At 38.1% G+C, this 22,377-nt stretch overlaps 1 protein-coding gene across 8 annotated transcripts in view; it reads left to right on the top strand.

Annotated features, from left to right (window-relative positions):
* TENM1 (teneurin transmembrane protein 1) overlaps positions 1-22,377 on the top strand; it is a 579,532-nt gene that overhangs the window by 424,139 nt on the left and 133,016 nt on the right. For all 8 annotated transcript variants that reach the window (XM_061446104.1, XM_061446106.1, XM_061446107.1 and 5 more), the window contains one exon: positions 12,038-12,276. In XM_061446104.1, the coding sequence (XP_061302088.1) occupies positions 12,038-12,276 (239 nt within the window). The remainder of the gene's footprint in view (positions 1-12,037; positions 12,277-22,377) is intronic.

The following is a 22,377-nucleotide window of genomic DNA, read 5'->3' as shown; positions in this document are numbered from 1 at the left end:
TTGGACACTGACAAAAGACACTGTGCAGTGGATTAGGAATTCAGACGGGAAAGCATATTCCACATTAGTGATTCACAAAGTCTGGGAATTTTCCACATTCCTGCCCTTCAGTGGTTGTTTCAGCTGATCTCATGCACCCTCTGGTAGCTAGCTGCAGCCTCTCATGAAGCTGGCTGAAAGGCTGTATAATCTGAAAGTAGAATCTGTGAGACTGTTTGCCAAGATGTATCTGCAGTTTATGTGCAGACAAGTGATGTAGCAGGGAAACATTGTAATAAAAGACATTTGTGATTACCACTTCCCAGAAGCCTATAGTACACAGCACAGCCTTAGAGAAAAAGAATGGCTTGCAGCTTGGTTTTTCTTCCTTTAACAGGGAATGATTCAGCTAGAATTGAGCAAATACTTTGGCCTAATATCTGGACTCTCTTGCTTTCCTTCTCCATTAATGTTTAGCTGCATATTAAAAATAATCCTATGAAATAAAGGGAAACATGTCAATGGCAGCTGTGGTTTTCTGCTAAACCTTTAATAGTACCAAATCTACCTAATATGTACATACCTAATATATTTAAGCGGATTTCTTTTTTTTTTTTTTTTTAATTTGGAACATTTGCAATCAAAAAGAAGACTTAGGCAGTAATGTATCCCCTACTGTAACAACTATGCACAAATCAGAATGCACGTGGTCAGCTTTTCTTCCAGTTGTATCTCCTGTTAATCCATGAACAGCACATGTGTTTGCATGGTTTATCTGCAGCCAGGTAATATTAGAGAGTTTTCAGACAGGAAAAGATTTCCCAGAGCCAATCGCGTGACTGTAAATCCTGTTCACTCTGGACAGTCAAAAGCGAAGCAACTTTAGGAGTCTGCTTATAATGAAAATGTGTCATCTTTATGTAAAAGAAAATTCTGTAGTTCTGAAAATGTTTGCAGTACTCTGATTAAACATGTATTCTTATGTAATTAGAATTTGAAATTCTAGATGAGACTCCAGAGGGCTGCAGTAAAAGACATAGACTGAGGTATGTGTTCTGAAAGGGTTTTTTTTTACAGGGTAAAACTTCATTATATGCCTATAGAAAAGGGCAAATCGGAAATTCTGTTTTGTGCTTCATCTGGAGGTGTTATATGCAAGGACTTATGCGCAACAGTTTTGTCAGGAGCCAGCTTACCAGCCCAACTGTTTAATGGGGAGGCTGACCTGGAAATGACTTCCTCAAGTTCACCCAGGCTTTTGGCAAAGCCAGAAAATAGTCTAAATCTGTGTCATTGCCAAGGCCAGTTCTTTAACTCTGGCAGTTATTCTAAGCAACCCAAATGAAAATTAGAATTAGGCACACCCTTAAAACTTCAGAGGACATATCACAGAATAGCTGTTGATGAAGCCTGGAGAAGAGCTGTACCTGTAGGGGGGTGTAACCAACTGTGCTGCAGCCTTCAGCGCTGTAATGTGCCTGTCAATGCAAATGCAGACTCTATGCACTCACACACAGTTTTGAAAAAAAAAAAAACATATTCATTACTAAAATGACTTATGAACATGCAGTAATTTCATTGTCACCCAGAAAAATAATTTGTAAGTATTACCAGAAAAAGACTGCAAGGATCTCTCTCACCACATAAAAACGCAGGAGCATTGATTCTCTTTTTTAAGATAATGTTATTTGGCTCTTACATAAATTGATTTTTTCCTTCTTCCCCAGAATAAAGTACTTGCAACCTATTGCCTATTCCCTTCTTTTCCACTAAAATAATTGTGGTTTTCAGGTTACATAGATACTTTGCTCTAATGTTTCAAATCTTATGATTTACACTGTAATACATTGTCATTATCTCTGACAGCCCCATCTGAACATAGCTTACTACTTTTTATGGAGTACGTATTAAATCCTAACAATTCAAAGGAGTGCTTTTCATTTTCTCCATGCCCACTTAGTTAACTCAGTATTTGTTTCCATAGTCTACTTTTTTGTATTTCATGGGGGTTTTCAATGTTTGTTTGGGTTATGTTTTGCTGCTTAAGTCAGAATCCCAAATAAGAAGGCAAAACTAGATCTTAAATAAGGATTTTTACCTGCCATGATTTCTGATCCTCCTCACAGTCTATTATAGTTCTCTCATGGATAAACCACTGGTCATGCTTATTTTCAGTGACGTTTTACATCTAGATTACCCAAGCATTAATTTTTTTTAAGTTTTCTGTGTAAATATAAAAGCTTACCTGATTTTGATTGTGTTTTGAGGTGTGGATTTGTGGTTTGGGTTTGGTTTTATTTTTTGTCCTGTTCTGTGCTTCAGTATTTTACATATTTGCTTGTTCCTTCCTTCTTAATTTTTTTTTTTTCCCCTAGTTCCTCTAACCCATTTAGCAGTGTTGGCAGTAAGGTTAATGCTGTGCTGAATGGACTGAAATCTCCCTTCACTGCGCTGGCAATGAGCCAAGTACTGTGGAAAAAGACAGCTTAATTTAAGCAATCTTATCACCATGGTAATAGCTCCTCTAAGGGGACAGTGACGTACCAGACCATGAACCTGAGATTCAATTATCATTAATTTATATAAAACTTTGAAGGACTGTAATAATAAGAGATGTATTTGGGGTTCAAGGCAGTTATGATTTTTAGTTACTATTCAGCAATATTTCACAGCACTGAAGTTTAATTATGCTCCAAACACTTAAAAACTTTGAGAGTTCTGGAGTTCAAGAAGGTTATTCAGATCATCATAGACTCCTAGAAGGGTTTAGGTTGAAAGGGACCTTAAAAATTTTCTAGATCTAACTCCCCTGCCACTGGCAGGGACACCTTCCATTAGACCAGGTTTCTCTAAGCCCCGTCCAGCCTGGCCTTGAACACTGCCAGGGATGGGGCAGCCACAGCTCTGGGCACCCTGTGCAATTGTACAAATTCCCTCTTCATATTTCTTGTCAGCCCCTTTAGGCATTGGAAGCTGCTCTAAGATCTGCCTGGAGCCTTCTCTTCTCCAGCTGAACAACTCTAATAGGATCGTAGAATCATAGAATAGTTAGGGTTGGAAAGGACCTTAAGATCATCTAGTTCCAGCCCCTCTGCCATGGTCAGGGACGCCTCACACTAAACCATACCACCCAAGGCTTTGTCCAACCTGGCCTTGAACACTACCAGGGATGGAGCATTCACAACCTCCCTGGGCAACCCATTCCAGTGCCTCACCACCCTGACAGGAAAGAATTTCTTCCTTATATCCAATCTGAACTTCCCCTGTTTAAGTTTGAACCCATTACCCCTTGTCCTGTCACTACAGTCCCTAATGAATAGTCCCTCCCCAGCATCCCTATAGCCCCCCTTCAGATACTGAAAGGCTGCTATGAGGTTCTCCATGCAGCCTTCTCTTCTCCAGGCTGAACAGCCCCAACTTTCTCAGCCTGTCTTCATATGGGAGGTGCTCCAGTTCCCTGATCATCCTCATGGCCCTTCTCTGGACTTGTTCCAACAGTTCCATGTCCTTTTTATGTTGAGGACACCAGAACTGCACACAATACTCCAGGTGAGGTCTCACAAGAGCAGAGTAAAGGGGCAGGATCACCTCCTTCGACCTGCTGGTCATGCTCCTTTTAATGCAGCGCAGGATACAGTTGGCTTTCTGGGCTGCAAGCACATACTGAAGCAGGCTCATGTTCATTTTCTCATCAACCAGCACCCCCAAGTCCTTCTCTGCAGGGCTCCTCTGAATCTCTTCTTTGCCCAACCTGTAGATATCCATATAGATGGATATAGATGGGCTATCCATATAGATTCTATCATATAGATGGACTCATTCATTTTGTATTATTATTTAAGGTGCATATTTAAGACAATCTAGATTTCTGTTTTCCTAAAAATATTGTCTGGTTTATAATTCTGTTTTATTATAGGGGAGATCTTGACAACTATCACTTAGCAAGAGGTTTTTTTTTCTGTACTATGGTTTTCCCTTGTTTGTTTTTAATCAAACTTATAATTATTTGTGGTCTTCAAAAAGTATACTGATAGCCTTTCAAATCACAGAAACGTGTAGATACTTTCTGTTTAAGGTGCTGAAAGCAGACATAATGCAGAAATGCATGTATAAATACACAGTTCTATGTGAGCTCTTGGAAGGTTTATTCTTTCTCCTTTGTCTCTTCGTTTGTTCATCTTGTGAATCTTGCCCCCACTGCAGAGATACAGAAAGCACTTTTGTGTCTTCATTTTTCCCAGTTCAAGGTTTCCATAGCAAACAGAACAGCTTTTACAGCTCCCAAGGCACACAGGTGTTAATGATCATAAGCCACCAAGCAGGGAGACAATTACTATTTGAGCAATGCAATTCATTAGGAACTTGTTTGCAAATGGAGCCTACTCCCGAGTTAAATGACCAGGCTTGTGGTTATTCAAAGAATAAATGCAGGGGAGGGCTTCATTTATTTTTTCTTCAAATCATATTGGTCAGTATTGGCTGTTACGACATTTCACTTGTATTTTGTTATTTTCTGCCTAATTAAACAATAAATCTAAGCTATAGAGAGGCTGACCATATTAAAAACAGACACATGGCAAGGGTTTTAAACTCAGTCTGAGTCCCATGTGTTTTCACTGTGCAGCAGAAAAGATCTAAAAATATTTAAGACTTCTGAATTGTGGAAGATAAATTGAAAACTGTAAATATGACCATGAACCTAAAATAAAAGCTGTAAATGTGACCCTAAATTTAATAATGCAAGAATGAAAGCATCTTTTATGAAAATAAAAGTATGAATGTTTGTCAGCTACAATGAAGTACAATTTTCATGTCAGCAGCAATGGCTCTTGAGCGTCCTTCTTCTGAATAATTTGAAACGCAGTCACCAAGGACAAAAAGGCAATTTAAATTGTTCATATACTCTGCTGTATTTTTCTTTGGGAGAAGCTCTCTGGTGTGGGCTTCCCTGGAACAGCGGGATAGTATTTGTATTTGTAAGGGGGTTTTTATGCTGTCTTAACATAGTAACTTGGACAGTCACACTGAAGATACTCTTCACATATTGTTTTGAATAGGATAGTGTATAAAGTTAGAACTAAAAGTAAGATATATTGTTACTTTATGTTCACCATTGATCAAGCAGCCTCTTAGCTTTTCATTTACAAAACCAGAAACAGGCTGAATATGAATGTTTAAAAAGAAAGATAATTACACGTTAATACAAAGAATCTTGGCTGGTTTGGAAAACAGGCTGTGAGAAAGGGTCAGAGATATGCAAAAGATTCTGTCTTCTAATTTCTAAGAAAATCACATGTGTATGTGTAATGTTACTGCTTGGAAATATATGTCTGTCCCTGGATAAACTACTTCTAGGAAATCTGTTTTGGAAGATTAGATAGTGTTCACGTAGTTAATGTGATACACCTCCTGTCAAGTGAAATTTGTGTTATTCATCACAATAGCTGTACAGTTTGGCTTTAGAACATTTGCGTGTGAGTGTAGGTATTCAGAAGAAGGCTGAAACACTAGTAATAAAAGTCAGTTTGGATATGGATGAATACTCCCGGGGGGGAAATCCATGGCAAAGGAATCTGGGGGGCCAACTATTTCTACTTCAGTTAACTTCATTCCTTTCTTTAAGTCATGCTTCTAACCACAGAATCTAAACTGCAAAATTATGAAATTGGTATTTTTATCCTAGATTCATGGTTTTGAAGTACTCTGCAAATATGTTTTCTACATTTTATATATAACTTTAAAAAATATTATTGTAAGTGCTGCTATTCTCATTTTCCACATCAAATATTTAGAATTCATTGAAAAATATTAGAGCAAACCATGAGCTTATTCTTTCCTCACCCCATGAATCTCCATGTGCATTGATCAGCTTTACTCAGTTATTGTTTGGATTGTAGTGCTAAAGGAAAGTTCTAAGCCACAGAAAAGCACTTTTGAAAACTACTGGATTAATGTAGCAATGTCACTATGTATCATCATAGTAAAGTCCACACTGATCTATAAGTGAGTAATTATGTCCCCAGTGTGGTATTTTTTGGTTTATCTTTTTTTCTTTTTCACTGAATTATCTGTGCAACCGAAAGCTGTATTTTGGACACTGTTCCATTTAGAAGCTGTTCTTGATTGATTTTGGCACTATCCTATATTTATATAATTATTGCCCCAGATTATATATATTGTCGCAGATCTGCCAGGGACTTGAAAGCTTAGTCACCTGATTGGCCAGCTTAGCTTGCCTACAGCAGCAACAGACAAGTGAGTCAGCATCATGTCATTTGTTATGTAGTGAAGTGAAAAGGACAGGATACAGGTTCTTTTTACATCCTTTCACATCCAGGGTCAAGGAACAAAGTTTTCAAACACTATGTAAAGAAAGCTTGAGTGAATAAAAGGAAGCAGTTCTATGTAAATGATTCAAAAGGCAAGTCCATCTTAAAGAGGAAATTTGACCAAAGCAGTTCTCTTCCCAGAGACAAATCTCTAGGGGGTTTCAAATGTGTTTCAATTATACATGTAAAAATAGAATGACAAAATAAATTAGATAAATAGTTTTCATGGCTGTTTCCCTCTACTTTCACCCATGAACATTCTTGTTCCTGCAGTTCTTGTACATAAAAAGGTAACCCATGGCAGACAAAATTATAAGACAGATTCTATCTATAGTTATGTCATGTCTTCTATTCACCTACAGTTTGGTTTTCAAGGTGAAGATATAGTGCATATGTCTTTGTTGTCAAATAGGTGTCTTGGTTCTTATACTGCATACTTCTTTAGAATAGTTTGCTGAGTACCACATGTGAGAGTTATTGAGAGATCCATTTTCTGTTAATTATCTAAGGTTAAAAGCTTGTTTGTTTTGGTTTGGTTTGGTTTTGGTTTTGGTTTTTTCTGATTACAAAATAGGATGGATAGAAGCTCAGGAACAAGCAAATTTCTGTTTCTTCCCACTGTCACAGGAAATTTAGTGACCAAAAAGAGTCAGGTAACAGTAAGTTTGTGGTTGATGTTTGCCAAAGTAGGTGGGAAACTGTATCACTTCCAAATCCCTTCTGGCTACTGTCTTTATATACTTTCTGATTATACCCAAAACCAAAATCCTTCTTTTATTTCAGCTGCTATACCTCTTAAAAATTACCTTTGTACTTCTGTTGACGTCTTAAAGAATTATTTCAGTTGCCTTCTTAAACACTGCTATAGGTACACAGTTATATATATTACATGCAGTTATAGAATTTAGTAGAAATTGAAAATAAGTAAATGGTCAGACTGAAGATTTCTTAGTTTTCCTATCACACAGCTATGTCACAGCTTGTAACCATTTCTTGAATGTGAAATACATACAAGTGTGTTCCTACTTTGTTTATCTAGGAGAAATGCGGACTTAGGTTTTCGCCGAGGTATTGCAAGATTTGTGTTTCTACTAACTCACCCCATGGTTTGCTTTCAAATCTACTTTGGTTCTTTTTAACTCTTACAAACCTCTAGCTTAATGGAAATTAAAGAAAAACATGTTACAGGTACAAATGAAGGTGGACTTCAAGGCCTACATATGCTAGGCACCGGGCATATGCACAGAACATACAGAAGTGATATCAAGCCCTTGACAAAGTTGAGAGACGTTACTATAGTACTTGGATATAAAAGAACTTAATTAAGGAATTCTGTGTGGGATTAATCTGGTTCCTGAAATAACATTACATTACCACCACATGAATTCATTTGGGATGTTGCATCATGCGTTACAAGACGTAAATTACCATTCCAGGTGGGAAGCCATATGTACATAGCAAAATGTCCTGATAGAGAAGGGTGAAAGAAAGAAATTAACTCCTGTTCTGTTACCCTCTCCTAGCTGAGAATTCATCATTTTTGTATGAACTGCACTCTTGGAGTTACATGCCATTCCGCTTGAGGTTGAGCAGGAGCACTTAGAGGAGCCACATGAAACCACTTCTTTTCAGAAAGCAAAGCTAGTCTGTGGTCAGCAGGACTGAGGTCTGATTCCGTGCCTTCTGTCACCTGAACTCCCCAATAAGTCCCTTCCCTCAGTGCTTATCTCTTTACTGGTCATGCCAGTGCAGCAGATTTAGACCCTGCTATTGGGTTTAGACCCAGTGTGTATTCAGCTTCAGAGCCACTGTAAGCCATGCTGGGTGAGTAGCTAGACGGGCTTAGAGAGGACAAAGAGCTGAGTTTAGAAATGGGAGTTCGCTGGGGCTTTCACTGGTTTTGTTGTTTTTTCTGGGGGGTTGATGGTTTTGGTTGCTCCCCATCCCGCTCCCACCCCTGATTTTTATGAGCCTGGTAGGATCTTTTTCTTCCAGTTGACTTCAGTTGAGAGGATTCAATGTTTTTGGAAGTTTTATATTTGTAAAGATGAACAAACAGGTAAACAGTCAAACAGACACTGTGGCTGTCTTAAAGTGGGAATGTTTTCCAACTGCCTCTTTTATATGGAAATTATTACTGAGCCTTTAATATTGATTTATGTATTGAAATTATCAGTGGAACAATATTAAGTGACTTTTATTTCACAAACAAATGCCTTACAGATTATGTCGTGTATTTCTTCCTTTAAGAGAAGATTATCATCTTCTTTATGGATGTTTTTAATGGTTTTGTGAACATTTAGAATTTCAGCACTTGGAATAAGTGGCATTATCAATCATACATATAAATTCTCTGATTTTTCTTGTGCTCCCAATTTACAAAACAAAAAAAAAGCCTCAGCTTTTCTCCTGGATGGAATGAATGTTAAAGCACACAGAGGCTGCAGTCACATCTAAACTTTTGAACTGCAATTTTTATTATTTTGCTCTTTAGAGAGCGTGCCTCATTTTATAGAATGGATAGCAACAGTTTAGCGTGTCCTAATGTCCTTTGGGAGCAGTGCTGTGCTCAGACAGATGAGGAGTCATCTGAGTTTATGAGAAAGTAGTCACAGTCTAGCTGTGGAAATCTGTCTTTGTGCCACCAGTGTTTTTCATGTTCTATAGAACTGTCTCTGGGTACTCAGTATACTGTCCCCAAAATGGAAAGCATAAACAATTGTGATTTTCAATATTTTCTCGATGTTATTTCACTGGTAGCTCAGTTTCAGTGTAGCATTGCCTCACAATCTTTTTTTATTAGAAGTTAAGGCTATGTAAATTCTCCTCTGTGTCATCTGTCTAGAAGAGTGTGGGCTGGATCCATGTTCTGTGCACTCTTCAGCTAATAAGGAAATCGCTCTGCACGCTAGCATTTCACCATCATTCTAGGAAGTCACATTTATAAATCCCCATGCAGGAGAATAAAATCTTTCCTGGCTATTGATTGCAAGGCTGTTAGAGCCTTAATAATAACTTCCAGTTCAGCACTTCCTTCCCTTTACCTCTGGTATCTTTGAGCTATGCGCCATAAAGGGCAATCAATGCTGCCAATATCAGACCATTTTGATACAATTTCCTAAAAAGTTTAAATGAGAAATTATCAAATAAGGAGGGTTTTGTCATTATATCTTGAAATGTAAAGCAAGTAAAGAACTATTAACTGTTAATATATATTGTGTGTATATGTGTATGTTTACATGTAGAGATACTTCATGTATGTATATGCTTATATATAATAACACATTTATTATTTTATATGGTGATTCTGCTTCCTTGAATATTAGTAGGAATTCTGTGGTGATGTTCTTTCCTACCAAAAGTCTAAGTGACTGTATATCTTGATAACTCCTGACTGAAAAGTAAGGCTTCATGTACTTACAGAAGCCTTCAGGTTTGACAGCAAAGCATTGATTCCAAAATAACCAAATGTATTCTCATGGCCTGATATGAAGGAAGCAGATTTATGTAGTCCTGTAGACAGTTACATTACTTCGTTTCAATTTCTTATTTTACTGTATTTGAGTTTTAAATTTTTGAACTAAAATAGTTACAGGAGACAGTACCATGTTCAGAGAGTTGCCATCTATAGAATGTGTAAAGCTGTAACTGTGAAATTTAGCAGAAAACTAGCATGGGCTGTCTAATATATTGCCAGGATGCCACAGTCAGATTCAGTTGTCCTTTTGTCTGAATGCTGTTTACTTGGGTAGTAAGTATGAAGCAGGAATAACTAATACTTAACATAAGCCACACAAAAATTTCATTCTTGTGGTTTGTCAAAAGACTCCAGATATGCAGGCACTGTAAGCTGTAATGCAAGCTAAGTGGTATTCTCATTTACCTTCCTTTTCATGTAACTGCCCAGCTAAAAGGCACTTTAAAAGATAAAACTGCTTTGTAATACCTTTTTATTTTTTATAATCTGGCATTTTGAGAACTCTAACCTTTCTTTTAAAATCTTATAATGGAAGTACATAATATCATACTAATTACACCATTTTAGCAATTACCTTTTCAGGAACATGTATTTACAATAATCTTAAAGTGAAATGTCACAGTATAATCATGTTTCATACTCTTGGGTGTTTGATCCCATGTACATCCCACTGTGAATCCGTCAAAGAAATTCTACCAGCATGGATTGATTGATCCACATATGTCTTAAAAGTCTGTCTTGTTCCTTTCTGATGGTGTAAAGGCACACTCGTCATTGGGAAGATGGACCATGTCAACACTGTCCAGTTGTCTTCAGTTGTGAAGTGTGTCTGTGGCTTCTGGCTTGCAGGCATCATAGTGCCATTGAATTTTAAACTGAAGATCCTCCTTCAGTTTGGCAGAAACAACCGGGGCAACCTGCACCCCCAGCACAAGTGCTTGCTGGGGCTCAGCAGAGCACTTGCACAGCTCTTAGCTGATGGAAGAACAGAGAGCCCATGGCAGCAACAGTCACAGATGCTCTTACCCAGCTGTGGCCAAGGCATCCTTGTTCTTGCAAGCCGTATAGAATCCGTACCCCTTCACTTGCTTTCGCACCTCATAGCTTGAGGTAGAGGATGCTTTCCTTTGGGTGCGTGCTATGAAATGAGATTTAGATGTGCAAATGTCAGAAAAGAGTGAAGAAGCTTGCTCACTTTCTTAAAACAAAAGAAAGAAAGACAGAACACAAAGAAAGGTGGTGTTCCCAAAAGAATATGTGGTTGGTATGGTCAGCCTTGAATGTGTCCTTTTTTGCCTCAATTTCTGAGCACATAGTACGGTAAGCTGTTGTTTAAAATTAAATATCCTTTCCCAAATTCTCTTGCAGACCACTTGCCAGTCCTGAAACCCATCCATCTTCATATAGACCACCACTGTATATTTCTGCACCAGAGCCTGTTCTGCAAGGCACATTTCTGTACCTTACTTTTCGTGATAATGTAGGTCTTTGAAGTTTTTTCTTGAAGACAATCAATTCTCCAAAATATGTTGAAATAGGTCTCCAAATGAATTCATTCTAATATGTTTGAGAATCACCACAGCAGGAAAAAGCATTTGAAGAAAAACTGCTGTCAAAATAGCTCAATTAAGAATATTAAAGAAATTGTACTCACCTATATAGTAACTACGGTCCTTCAGAATGGATTGTCCCTGTAGGTTTTCCTGTAAGCAGTCATCTTTGTCTCTTTTTTTTCTTTCCCCTTTTTTAAAAATTTATTTTCTCTCTTGTTATTTACTATATTCTGGAGAGAATCCATAGTAAAAGTAAATACTCAGAGTGGTAGTGGATTCTGCACTTTTTTGTACTCTTGGTGACATAAATCTTGTGTGATTGCGGAAGGAGTGGGTACTGCTGGCAACAGTTCCCATCTCTCAGGCACACCTGTGTAACAAGGCACACAGGGCTGCTTGTCTTGGAGACCCCCCAGGTACTGTGCAGAAAAATAACCTTTCCTGAGCATCTCTCTGAAGCACTGGGAGAGTAGTTTAGAATTCATTTACGTTATATAGTTTCACTAAAAAATGCTGGAAATCGTGTGGGTTTGGTTGAAATACTTCCAATGCAGAGGATATTCAAATCCAGATTTTCCTGTCTTTTGTATTTTCTGTGGTTATATGTAGTGTTTGTCATACAGTGCTTATAGAGTTCCTTTCACTTCTTAAATCACAAGGTGGTTTTTACAACATGGTTCTTTGTCTTCTTTTTGTAGGCATTTCCTATTTAAACATGGATCTGGGTCTTCAGCTATCTTCAGCGCAGCCAGTCAGAACTATCCTTTAACATCCAATACTGTTTACTCTCCACCTCCTAGGCCTCTTCCTAGAAGTACCTTTTCCAGACCTGCCTTCACTTTTAACAAACCTTACAGGTGTTGCAACTGGAAGTGCACTGCTTTGAGTGCTACTGCCATTACAGTTACCCTGGCACTGTTGCTAGCCTACGTTATCGGTAAGCCTCTCTTTCTTTTCTATGCTGAATTATTCTTTACCTTTTCTATTCTGTTGTCTTGCGTATCTTTACTTTACACTAATACAAATCATGTTTACTAATAATGTTTGCCGCTGGTTGCTTTGTACATGCTGGTGAACAAAGTGCTAGGTTGGCCAGAGGTTGAATACAACATGGAATTCTCATTAGCTTTCTACTCTGTTAACCTTTGTGCTGCCTAATAGACAAAGAAATATTACTCAAGATGACATGTTGATACTAACAGAGGACTCCTACTGATTTTAATTGCTGTGATATTTTTCTTAAATTAAACATCTGATTTTCATATTAAGCCTTACAGCTTTGTTGCTCTTGAAGAATTATATGAAGACTAATAATGCTTAATTGTTTTTTTGCTTTGCTACCTTTATTTCATTTCTTCAGTCTGATCACAATTCATATCTTTCATTTTTTCCTCTTGATTCTTACATCATTGGCTAGAATGACAGCGAGCTCTAAAAATGTGGTACTTTACACCATGTTTTCTATTTTGCTGTCCCTTTATTGAATTTCTGTTTCAGAAAAATGTTACATAGATTAAAATGCAGTTACTTAATTTTAAACTCGTCTTTTAAGTATCTGACTTTCCAATTTTGTTACCGTGATAAATTGGCAGGAATTATCAGAGTAGCTAGAAATGCCTTCCTTTTTCTTTGAAGATAGATATGTTGGAGACGGGCTTGCAGTGTGCATGGGAGAGTAAGTGCTTGTGACTTACTAGATGACATTTTGGCTGAATATTAATTATCAATTTGGTTTTTCAATCTGAATTGAAAACATTGCACAACATTCAGTATATGTAGAATCTTAGAATGCAACTGTGGCTTCTGAAAAAATAAGAAAATCTCATTAATTTTTGCTTGTGCAAGGCACATTCTCACACACACTTTTGGTTTGTTGACTTAGTTGCCAATTCGCAAGTGGGCAGGAACCAGAGAATTCCCAACGTATTATAGCTTGGGTGGGAATAACTCTGGGTTTGCCCAGATCAGTGGTTTGTACTTGGTAAAATCTATACAGGAGGCAACAGGTACAGTTGTCTCCAACCTTACAAGTGGCCACTGGCTTTCTGTATTCTCTGAATAAATGTCTTTATAGTGAAAATTATTACAATTCCAGTTATTTTTGGTTTCTAATGGGTTGAGAGGTTTTTTGTCCTATAATGACAAAGTTCTGGTTACTGTCAGCGAGATGCTCATCAGGAGGGTTTTTTCTAATATCCTCATCTAATGCATATGGGAAAGCAGATTTGATTGTTTCTGGTGTATGGTTATTTAAAAGCACCTGAGGATCTAGTAAGCTACATTAATTGCAGATTTACATAACAGCTGTTGAGCATATGCCCTCAGTTAGGACTGGCTGTATAATTTTTGCAGCCTCATCTGTTTGCTACATCGATATCCCACCCACACCATTTACATTTTATTTGGGTGAAGCTCTGCCTGGTTCATCCCTGCTTAGATTTCAGTCTGCTGCTGAGAATTTTTTAAGTTTCTAATGATATTCTGCTGCATGTCATCAGCTCAAGAAGGCTGTAAGCACTCCCTGTCACTGTGATTAAAAAGCTCTATGTGAATTTCCCATAGAGGTGTCTGTGTTTGTGTAAACCTGGTAACTTAAGGGTTTAACATGTTTTCTTTAGTTAGGCTGAAGTAGGTAAAATGAAGATGTCTTTGTATTTTATAAATTATTAGTGTTTCTAGTTATGTTTTCTATAGCAAAATCTAAAACTCTTTCTGAACTAGAATTCCTGGTTCAGTTTTCTAAGATGCTGTTGTTTGCTCTTGTTTGCCCCAGAACATTTTCAGTTTTATAAGGTTTCCTGCAGATTCAGATAGTAATAATTTGTTCCACATTAATATTTATACTGCCCATTTCTGGTTGGTTAAATATTTAAATAAGTTCATGGTCTGTTCTTACGAGTCACGTACCTTTTGTTAGGTATGAATAATAACATATAAACTATTTTCAAAGTTCACTTCCTCTGTCGGCCTTCAGATTTGCATATCTTTTCGTGTCAGAAATGTAAATGTGTGTGTTTTAAATAGGAGTAGTTGAATATAAAAAAATAAGACTCTGAAGTAACACTCTGGAGTTAAAGTTCAAACACCACCACCACCCCCAAAGCATTTCCTCTTTTCTCACCATAACTGAGGTCCCTCACTCCTCACTCCAGGCAGGTTTTCTTCAAGTGGTGACTTGCTCAATTATGTTTGAGCAATGACCACAGACTTGGCCCCAAATTGCAAAACAAAACACATTTTAATTTCAGGATCAAGCTTAACCTGGAATCAGCTCAGTGGTTGTTACTGGAAGAGTAAGAGAGGCTTTGTAAGGCAAAACTATTTTCATCATTGTATTTTATGGTGTAGTCTGCATCGACTTATGATGACCTGCAATTTCAGGCCAAATGAATGTAGATCAGAATTTAACATCAAGCTTTTTCTTCTCCTTATCTCAAAACTTTAATGTACTTTGTCAATTATCTTGTACTGCCGTTAGGTGCATGACCTACACATTACTGCCAAAAATAGGCCCAAATCTGAACCTCAAGTCAGAACTTTCTAAAAGTCTTGAAAACTCAGTTTATTCCAGATGAAAAATTTACAAGTGGCTCTTACATTTGCAATGAACTGAGACCTGTGCCAAGGTGCTCTGAGCTGTGATGTCTTTTCAATCAAAAGGTAAAGTAGCGAAATGTTTTTCAGTCTTTCCCTATTATCAGAGAGACTCAATAGAGAAGCTTTTACTTGAGAACACGTACTTCTGTATTTTCTCTCCTTTGAATTACTACTCAGTTAGAAAACCTATTTTTTCTCCATGTTTCCACATTTGGCCTATAATCACCATGTTTATTATCTGGTCCTTTCTGAAATAAATTTGACTATTCTGTGGATGGTAAGGAAATTATAGAACCCTGTAAATGGTTGTGTAGCAGCTGCTTTATTGAAAATCTTTAGTCATAATATTTAGTTTATCAAGTAAAACATATTTTCACTTCAACAGGAGTAATTTCTGTGAATAGCTTCTAAAGTCATAGTAGTTACTCAAAAAACCCTCTAATTTCATAAAGTGGATGTTTGGTCTCCACACTGTAAACGTATTGAATTATTTTCTTTCAAATAAAGGCATATATACTTTTATTTTTCTCCTGTGGTTTTCTATATGTTGAGAGCTGTAATGCATTCATGGCAGTATGGGACACAATTTCTTGAATTTGCCCACAGAGAGGGATGTGCAACAGGGAGGTGATGTTGGTGCATGTCCTTGCTGTGTCAGAGGCTCTGGCAGCTTCACCAGTGGTTCCTGAGAGCTTGGCCAGGGCTGTGGAGAGTCAGCAGAGAATTTGGTTAAGGCACAGTGAAATTGCCAGTGGAGTGAAGTGAAAGACTGAATAGGGAAACAAGTTATCTGCTCTTCAGGCAGCCCCTTCAGTGAAGGGGCAAAATCTGCCTGCTGGCATTCGCTGTGTCTGGAAAGTAAATGAGCTGTGTGTCTTATAAAGATTTATGCAAATGAGTGCTCAAATTTAATAAAAAAGAGAAAAAAATCTTGAGGGAAATTATTGAAATCCAGTTACCTCAAAGGTTTTCTAGTGTTGATTGTAAAACAGAAACAGATTAAATGCAGGCTACATGTGTATTTCTCTGGTATAAGGTGTTGAAAGGACTGAGCTGGATCCATGTTACCAGTCTAGGCTCTCATATTTACAGAGATGGCACCTTGCAAAAGGAAAGTATGGGAAAAAAAGCCTGAAATTTCTATAATACTTTTTTAGTAGCAGACACTGTGTAAAGGCTGTAACTTAGATTCCAGATTATCACATGAAAGACAAGAACACATCTGTTTGATTCAATTCAGTCAATAGATGGGTCTCTCTTTTCATCTATTGGTCTGCATTGCTATAAAGAGTATAAAATAGGCTGCTGTTGTGGAATAGTATAATAAATATTCTCCCTATTTTAATCTCATTATAATAAAAACCTAATAAGACAGCAGCAATTAAAGAAGAAATTTGACTGAAAATTTAAGAGTAAATAACTCAAAGAGGTAGAACAAATAGTTTTTTCTGTATTTTTTTTCAGCATCACACTGTTTTTTTGCATACAATACAATGTTTGATGCAGCTGCTTATCTAGTCAGTTATTTTTAGCCCATTAGTAAGTAGTATTTTTCTTCCATGGTACCTTACCATTTTATCAGCAGCTGATTTGGACTTGCAAATCACTAGTCCTATTGATCAAAGGTGCTGAACTCCTACGGTTCCTATTGATTTCGGCAGGAGATGCAAATGTTCAGTGCCTCTGAAAATTGCATCCCATGTTCTTAGATTTAACTATCCCTGACTACAAAATGACTGTTTTATATACAAATGAATTCTGAAGTATGAATATGAAGTTGTCCCTATCCTCCATGATATTATCACAATTTATGAGTATGCACTGGAGATGGGCGTTGGGTCTTAAATTGTATTTATATGGAGGGTGAGGAAATTAAAACCTCTCTGCTGTCTGCCAGTGTGACCTGTCATTTCTTACACTGTGCTCAAGGTAGAGGAGTAATGGTTTCAACAGTGGGAAAGGTCAGGCCAAATTTTAAGGGTGTGTGTATCAGTTCATAGATTTATAATACTGGTTGCATAGGTTCATACAATAAAAAATGGTAGAAAAAATAGAAATCCTTAACTCTGAGTACTAGAAATTATGCAGTGAAGGCTCAAGGGGAAGATAAGGTGGTTTTATACTGAAGAGTATCATGGTATAGTTAACATTGCTAAATGTTTCAGGTATATGTAAAAGCTGTGGTGCAGATGTGCAACTCTGAAATGAAGTTGAACTCATTAGTGGGATAGCTCTCACTGAGACAGGTACCTCAGGATTTCAGAGCTGGAAGTTGTGGTGTCTGCTGTCCCTGAGGCTAGGTCTTACTGATGAACTTGGCATTGTCACAGATCTTTAAGTACACAGAGGAGAAAGTCTGACAACACTGTACTCTTGCCTAAGATTAAGTGCTATTTCTTCCTAATATATGACTCAGTAATGAAAAATGAATCCAGGTGCCCAGGTTTCAGATGGGATAGAGTTAATTTTTTCTTTTTTTTTTTTTTTTTATTATCTGGTACAGTGCTGTGCTTTTTGGATTTGGTATGAGAACAATGTTGATAAGGCACTGATGTGTTGGTTGTTGCTCAGAAGGGCTTGCTCTAAATCAGGGACTTTTTGGTCTCTCATGCTCTGCCAGTGAGGAGGGGCACAGGAAGCCAGGAGAGAGCAAAGACAGGACACCTGACCTGAATTAATCAAAAGGATATACCACAGGACATCAGGCGCAGTACAGAAACTGGGGCAGTTGGCTGGGAGCCACCAGTCACTGCTCAGGGATAGGATGGGCATCGGTCAGCAGGTGATGAGCAGGTGTATGGAGAAAAGATTCTTAAGACTGAATCAAAGATTAACAATCTCAAATCTTCAAATAGTGCAGAATGACATAGCATTTTATTTACAAAATGAGATTTCAAAAGAAGAACAAACGCCTGTTCTGCAAGTCAGGATCAGAACTTTGATTCTGACTCTTATTTGTGTTCAGGTACTTTCACATGCCTTTGCTGGAAGTGGGGCACTGATGCACCTGTGACTTCATGCCATAGTGAAATCCAGTTTTATAAGCAGAACCTGCTTGCAGCTACAGAAAACAAATAATTTCCTGGCATTTGGTCAGAGCAGGTGCAGAAAGAATAATCAGCTTCTGATATAAATTCTGTTACAGCTCTTCTGAAGTCTAGGCTTCAGGGGGATGATCTACCGAGATTGTGTAAAATAACTGGGAACAGCAAAGAAAGCTATACAAAAGCCTTTAGTGGAGGCCAGCAATTTGGAGGGACTTCACATTTGTAGGATTTTTGTCCTCTGAATTTCTTCTTGCAGATTGATAAGTGCGTGTTGAGCACGACTTTTTTGACATCTCCTCACTACTGAGAGTCTCTTTTGCACTGGAGCCAAGCCTTTTATTTATATTCTGCCAAATATGTAGCACAGGAGTTGACTAGCTGTGCTTACAGAGAAGGTAGATAAGAATAAATTAAATTAGAGCATTGGCTTCATAGCAGATGGTGGGTTAATCCAGTTTACAGAGCGAGTTCTGGAAATGCTTATGTATTTGCGAATATTTACTCAAGTATGCCGCAGAATTGCAGGGACTGAGTCTATCTGGAAGCATGAGTTTGTTTTATTTAAATGTGGAACAAAATAAGCAATCTGGACATTTACTTTAGAGGTGAAGACCCAAGCTTTGGTTCTGAACATGGCCCAACTGGTTTCACTTACAGCAGTAATGTGAAGCAACCAAAAACCTGCTTCTAGATAAAGTCCCTTAGGCAGCATAAAGTCACACTAGCTTTCATCTCTTTGTTCCATGAAGGAAATTTATGGGAAGGGTAGAAAATACAGGCTTTTAATTAATCTTTTTTTTTTCTGCAAGAGATCTGTTTTATACCTAATAATTACTTTTTACCTAAGAAGAGTAATAAATTAGCCAAGAAAGGCTCTGTACTACAAGTGCCATCTTCTGTATTTGAGAGACAGGCCATTTGAAGTTACCCTGAGCAGCTCCATTGGCCAGAGCAGGGTGACTGAGGAAGAAGCTTAGTTTCACTGTAATCCTCTGGCATCCTCCAGTCATTTTAGCTCTGCAGACGAGAGGTTCCTCCAAATTTTGCATCTCAAATAATGCATGTTGTAAAAAAAATACAAAGTGCACGTCCCCTTTTGTGTTACACTTTTATCTGAAAATTTGAATTAAACAGTGCTATCTAATAAATTATAAATTAAATATAGGTATGGTGGCACTACTGTATAAGCTCTATCTCCAAACATTATGTAAAAAGTGTCAAATTGCCTTCAGATCTTTTCCTGCCTCCAGATCACCTCAGTGGAAGCAATGTACAGTTCTGCTAGTAGCAAAATACATCTTACAAATAACACAGACCAAAGTAATAGTGTAAGGATAGAGGGGGGATTATACTGGAGGTTCAAGCAAGCCAGGAAAGAGTAGCTTTTCAGATGGTCTTTGCGGTAGGCTGGAAGAATCAAGGAAACAAAGAAATTGAGTTGGAAGTTCAAGAATGCCAGGTAAAGCAGTGTGGTCACTGCCAGCAGGGAGAATATTGACACTCAGTTTCCAGATGAGAGGTTGGGTTAAGCCCAAATGAGGGCTTAACCCAATGTTAGAGACTGATGGATGCTCCTGGTGACTCATCAGAGCCCCTCCTAACTTAAAGTAGGAATTTTGCAGACATGAAGTGTGCTGATGCTGCTAACAAGCTGTTTAATCTCCTCGTGCCTGGTAGTCCTTGTTTTTTGCTTGAAGCTGTAGCAGTTCACCAGTGACCTTGGGCACCCTGCTAGTAGCTGAGGTATTTTAGGTGCTGTAGAATACTGAGCATCTGATTGCAGAGTATTTCTGTAATGCCAGGTAGGCAGAGCCAAAGCAGCTTTTGCTGTTTCTGTAATACCAGTGTAGTCATCTAACCTCAGTGGCTGGTTTTTTTGTGTTCTGTGGGAACTTGAGCTACATCCAGTAATGCATCTATAGTGCATATATATATGCACTATATATGGTGGGGTGGGGCTTGGTACTGTTAGTCTGCAGCCAGCCTTCAGAAGTACTGCAGTCAAGGTCTTTCTCTGTAACATCAGTCTGGAAGGCTGAACTTTGAGGAAAGGGCAGAGACCTTCATCAGAAAGTGAATCTCCCTCCTTTTTACCTAGCCCAGCCCTAAGTAAGTTGGATAGGGTGATAGTGTCATCTTCTGCTGTCTGGAGTACGGTCTTAAGCCTGGGCACTGCACAAGGGAAATACAGCTAAGAATCTTACAAATGGATTTATACTGTGCAAACTGACATTTTGTGGCCCACTGTTGAATTCCACAGCATTTCCTATGCCCCTTTGTGCAAAAGGGGAAAAGCAAAAGACAGAATCCACTAGAAAAAATCAAAGAGAGAATGACTCAAAAGACAAGTTCTTTTGAGCTTTTTAATGGAATTCAGTAGGTGCCTACTGATTTCTAAAGAGATTTGAGAGAGAGAGATTTCAAAGTTTTATTTAATCTTATTTGGTGAAATATCTGTATATTTCAAACACTATGTACAGATGTTGTAGGAAACACAAGCTTTGTAGGAATTATGTATACCCTAGGTAAAAGAAAAATATCACAGAAAATGAAGAGGCAGGGAAAGGTCTGTGTCTGCTACATAAACATTTATTATTCCCTGTAGTTAACTTCTGAAAAAGGTATCTCTAAGAATTAATGGCTTTACGGATGTATGTGGTGTGTTTATTACCTGGATCTGAAGATAATTTCTCAAGAGCTATAGCTAATGTGATGAAAGTTGTGTTGATTTTAAGATGGCAGAATGACCAAGTTTCTGCAGTGGTAGAAGTAATTCAGTTTAATTCAAGTAGACATTATTTTTATAGTAATGTTGTTCAAACACTTGATCTTGCACTTTGTTTAACATTAAGTGGCCTACCAGTGTCCTGTGTCATCTCCCACAGACTAGCAGTCCAGGGTTAGCAGAGACCAGCATCTCTACAATGCAGCTGGTGTTTCTCAGGGTGAAAAACAACTGTCAAACATATATAGTTTTGCCAGCTTGCCAAGTTTGACATGAAGTATAAAAACAAAAGCTCTTCCCTAGCCCAAAGGAAGACAAAGGAAGCAAATTATTTGAATTGGTGCACATGGATGACTAAGTGGACCATGAGTGTAATCTGGAAAAAACATACAGTAAGGAAAAAGGTGTGTCACATATTTAGTCCTTGCTTTGTGACGTACCCTCTGCAGCATGTACAAATGCTGACTTAAGAAAGAAATAATAGCAACAGTGGAAACAGCGTAAGAAGAAAGCACCTAGATTACATTTGTGATTTAATAACCACTAAAAGCTTATTGATGTGTGCAGTTATGCTTTGCTTCTAGTGCTGATATTTCAAGTGCTGATATAATTATTTGCATTATAGAAATTAAAGTTGTATTCATTAGTTATCAGTCCCATTGAACTTTGTTCCTTTTTGCTGTTATTAACTCTTTAAATAATAGCAATGTTCAGAGGCTCAAGCCAGGAGCAAAAGCCGCCTGCCCTGGAGGTGTCAAGGCATGTTGATTTTTGTTGTACCTTCTGTACGTAGACACAATCTGTCTTGCATTAATAAGCTCTAAAGTCAGAACATAGGTCTGTGCAATGTGACTGCAAGACCCTTTTCAAATCATTAGCCTGGTCCCTTGGCGATTTCAAGTCCACAGAATATGAAGCAATCCAGGCAAGTCTCTGGCTTGAGATTGCACCACTAACACTGGAGTAAGTTTCTAATATCTCTTGTGGGGAGTGGGAATTTTACTGTCCAGTAGTGTCTCCAGAGCCCAGATCTGATGGTGAGGGAGTGGTTTGAGAATTCAGTAAATTTGGCTCTCTTCTCCTGTAGCCAGTATATAAAATATAAGCATGTCACAAATACTGTCACCTCACCAGTTATATAGAAGAGTTCTCATTTGGTTGGTTTGGATCGTGTGTCTGAGGCTGGGTGATCCAGGAGTGCACAGATCTGGAATTAATGATTTGTAGGTTGGCAGCTTCACATTCCTGTGGTAGTTTTGGCAATCCTTTGCCAGGAACCCACATAAGGCATGTGGTTTTGCTTTATAATTTAAATTTTCAGCATGCAAGAGAGTCTTGTGAGCAAACACGTAGAAAATGGATAATGTGCTGGATTTCCTGGGTTTACTCAGATTTTTTTTCCTTAAAGTGTGAAAGAAAACAGTGCACTTTCTAAATGCAAGACCCATTCTAGATCACACTTACTTCTCCTGAGAGTCTCTGCAGTTCCTACATGATTCAGAAAGAGCAAATATATTGCCTTTTAGGCTCCCACTGTGGGCAGATCCTACTCAGTGCAAATTGCTGCATGTGGCTAAAGAGCCTGCTTAGGTTTTGCTTTTTATGTGACAATTGCAGCTCCCCTGTGGGGGCCATCCTCAGTCGATATTTTAGTGGGTCATCAGTTACT

The sequence above is a fragment of the Pezoporus flaviventris genome, unplaced genomic scaffold (assembly GCF_033815535.1).
Source record: "Pezoporus flaviventris isolate CSIRO_AGI_PZ_B2104156 unplaced genomic scaffold, CSIRO_AGI_Pfla_v1 ptg000005l, whole genome shotgun sequence".
NCBI classification, from domain to species: domain Eukaryota; kingdom Metazoa; phylum Chordata; class Aves; order Psittaciformes; family Psittacidae; genus Pezoporus; species Pezoporus flaviventris.
The sequence above is the reverse complement of the archived record's forward strand: the minus strand, read 5'-3'. Positions and strand labels throughout refer to the sequence as shown.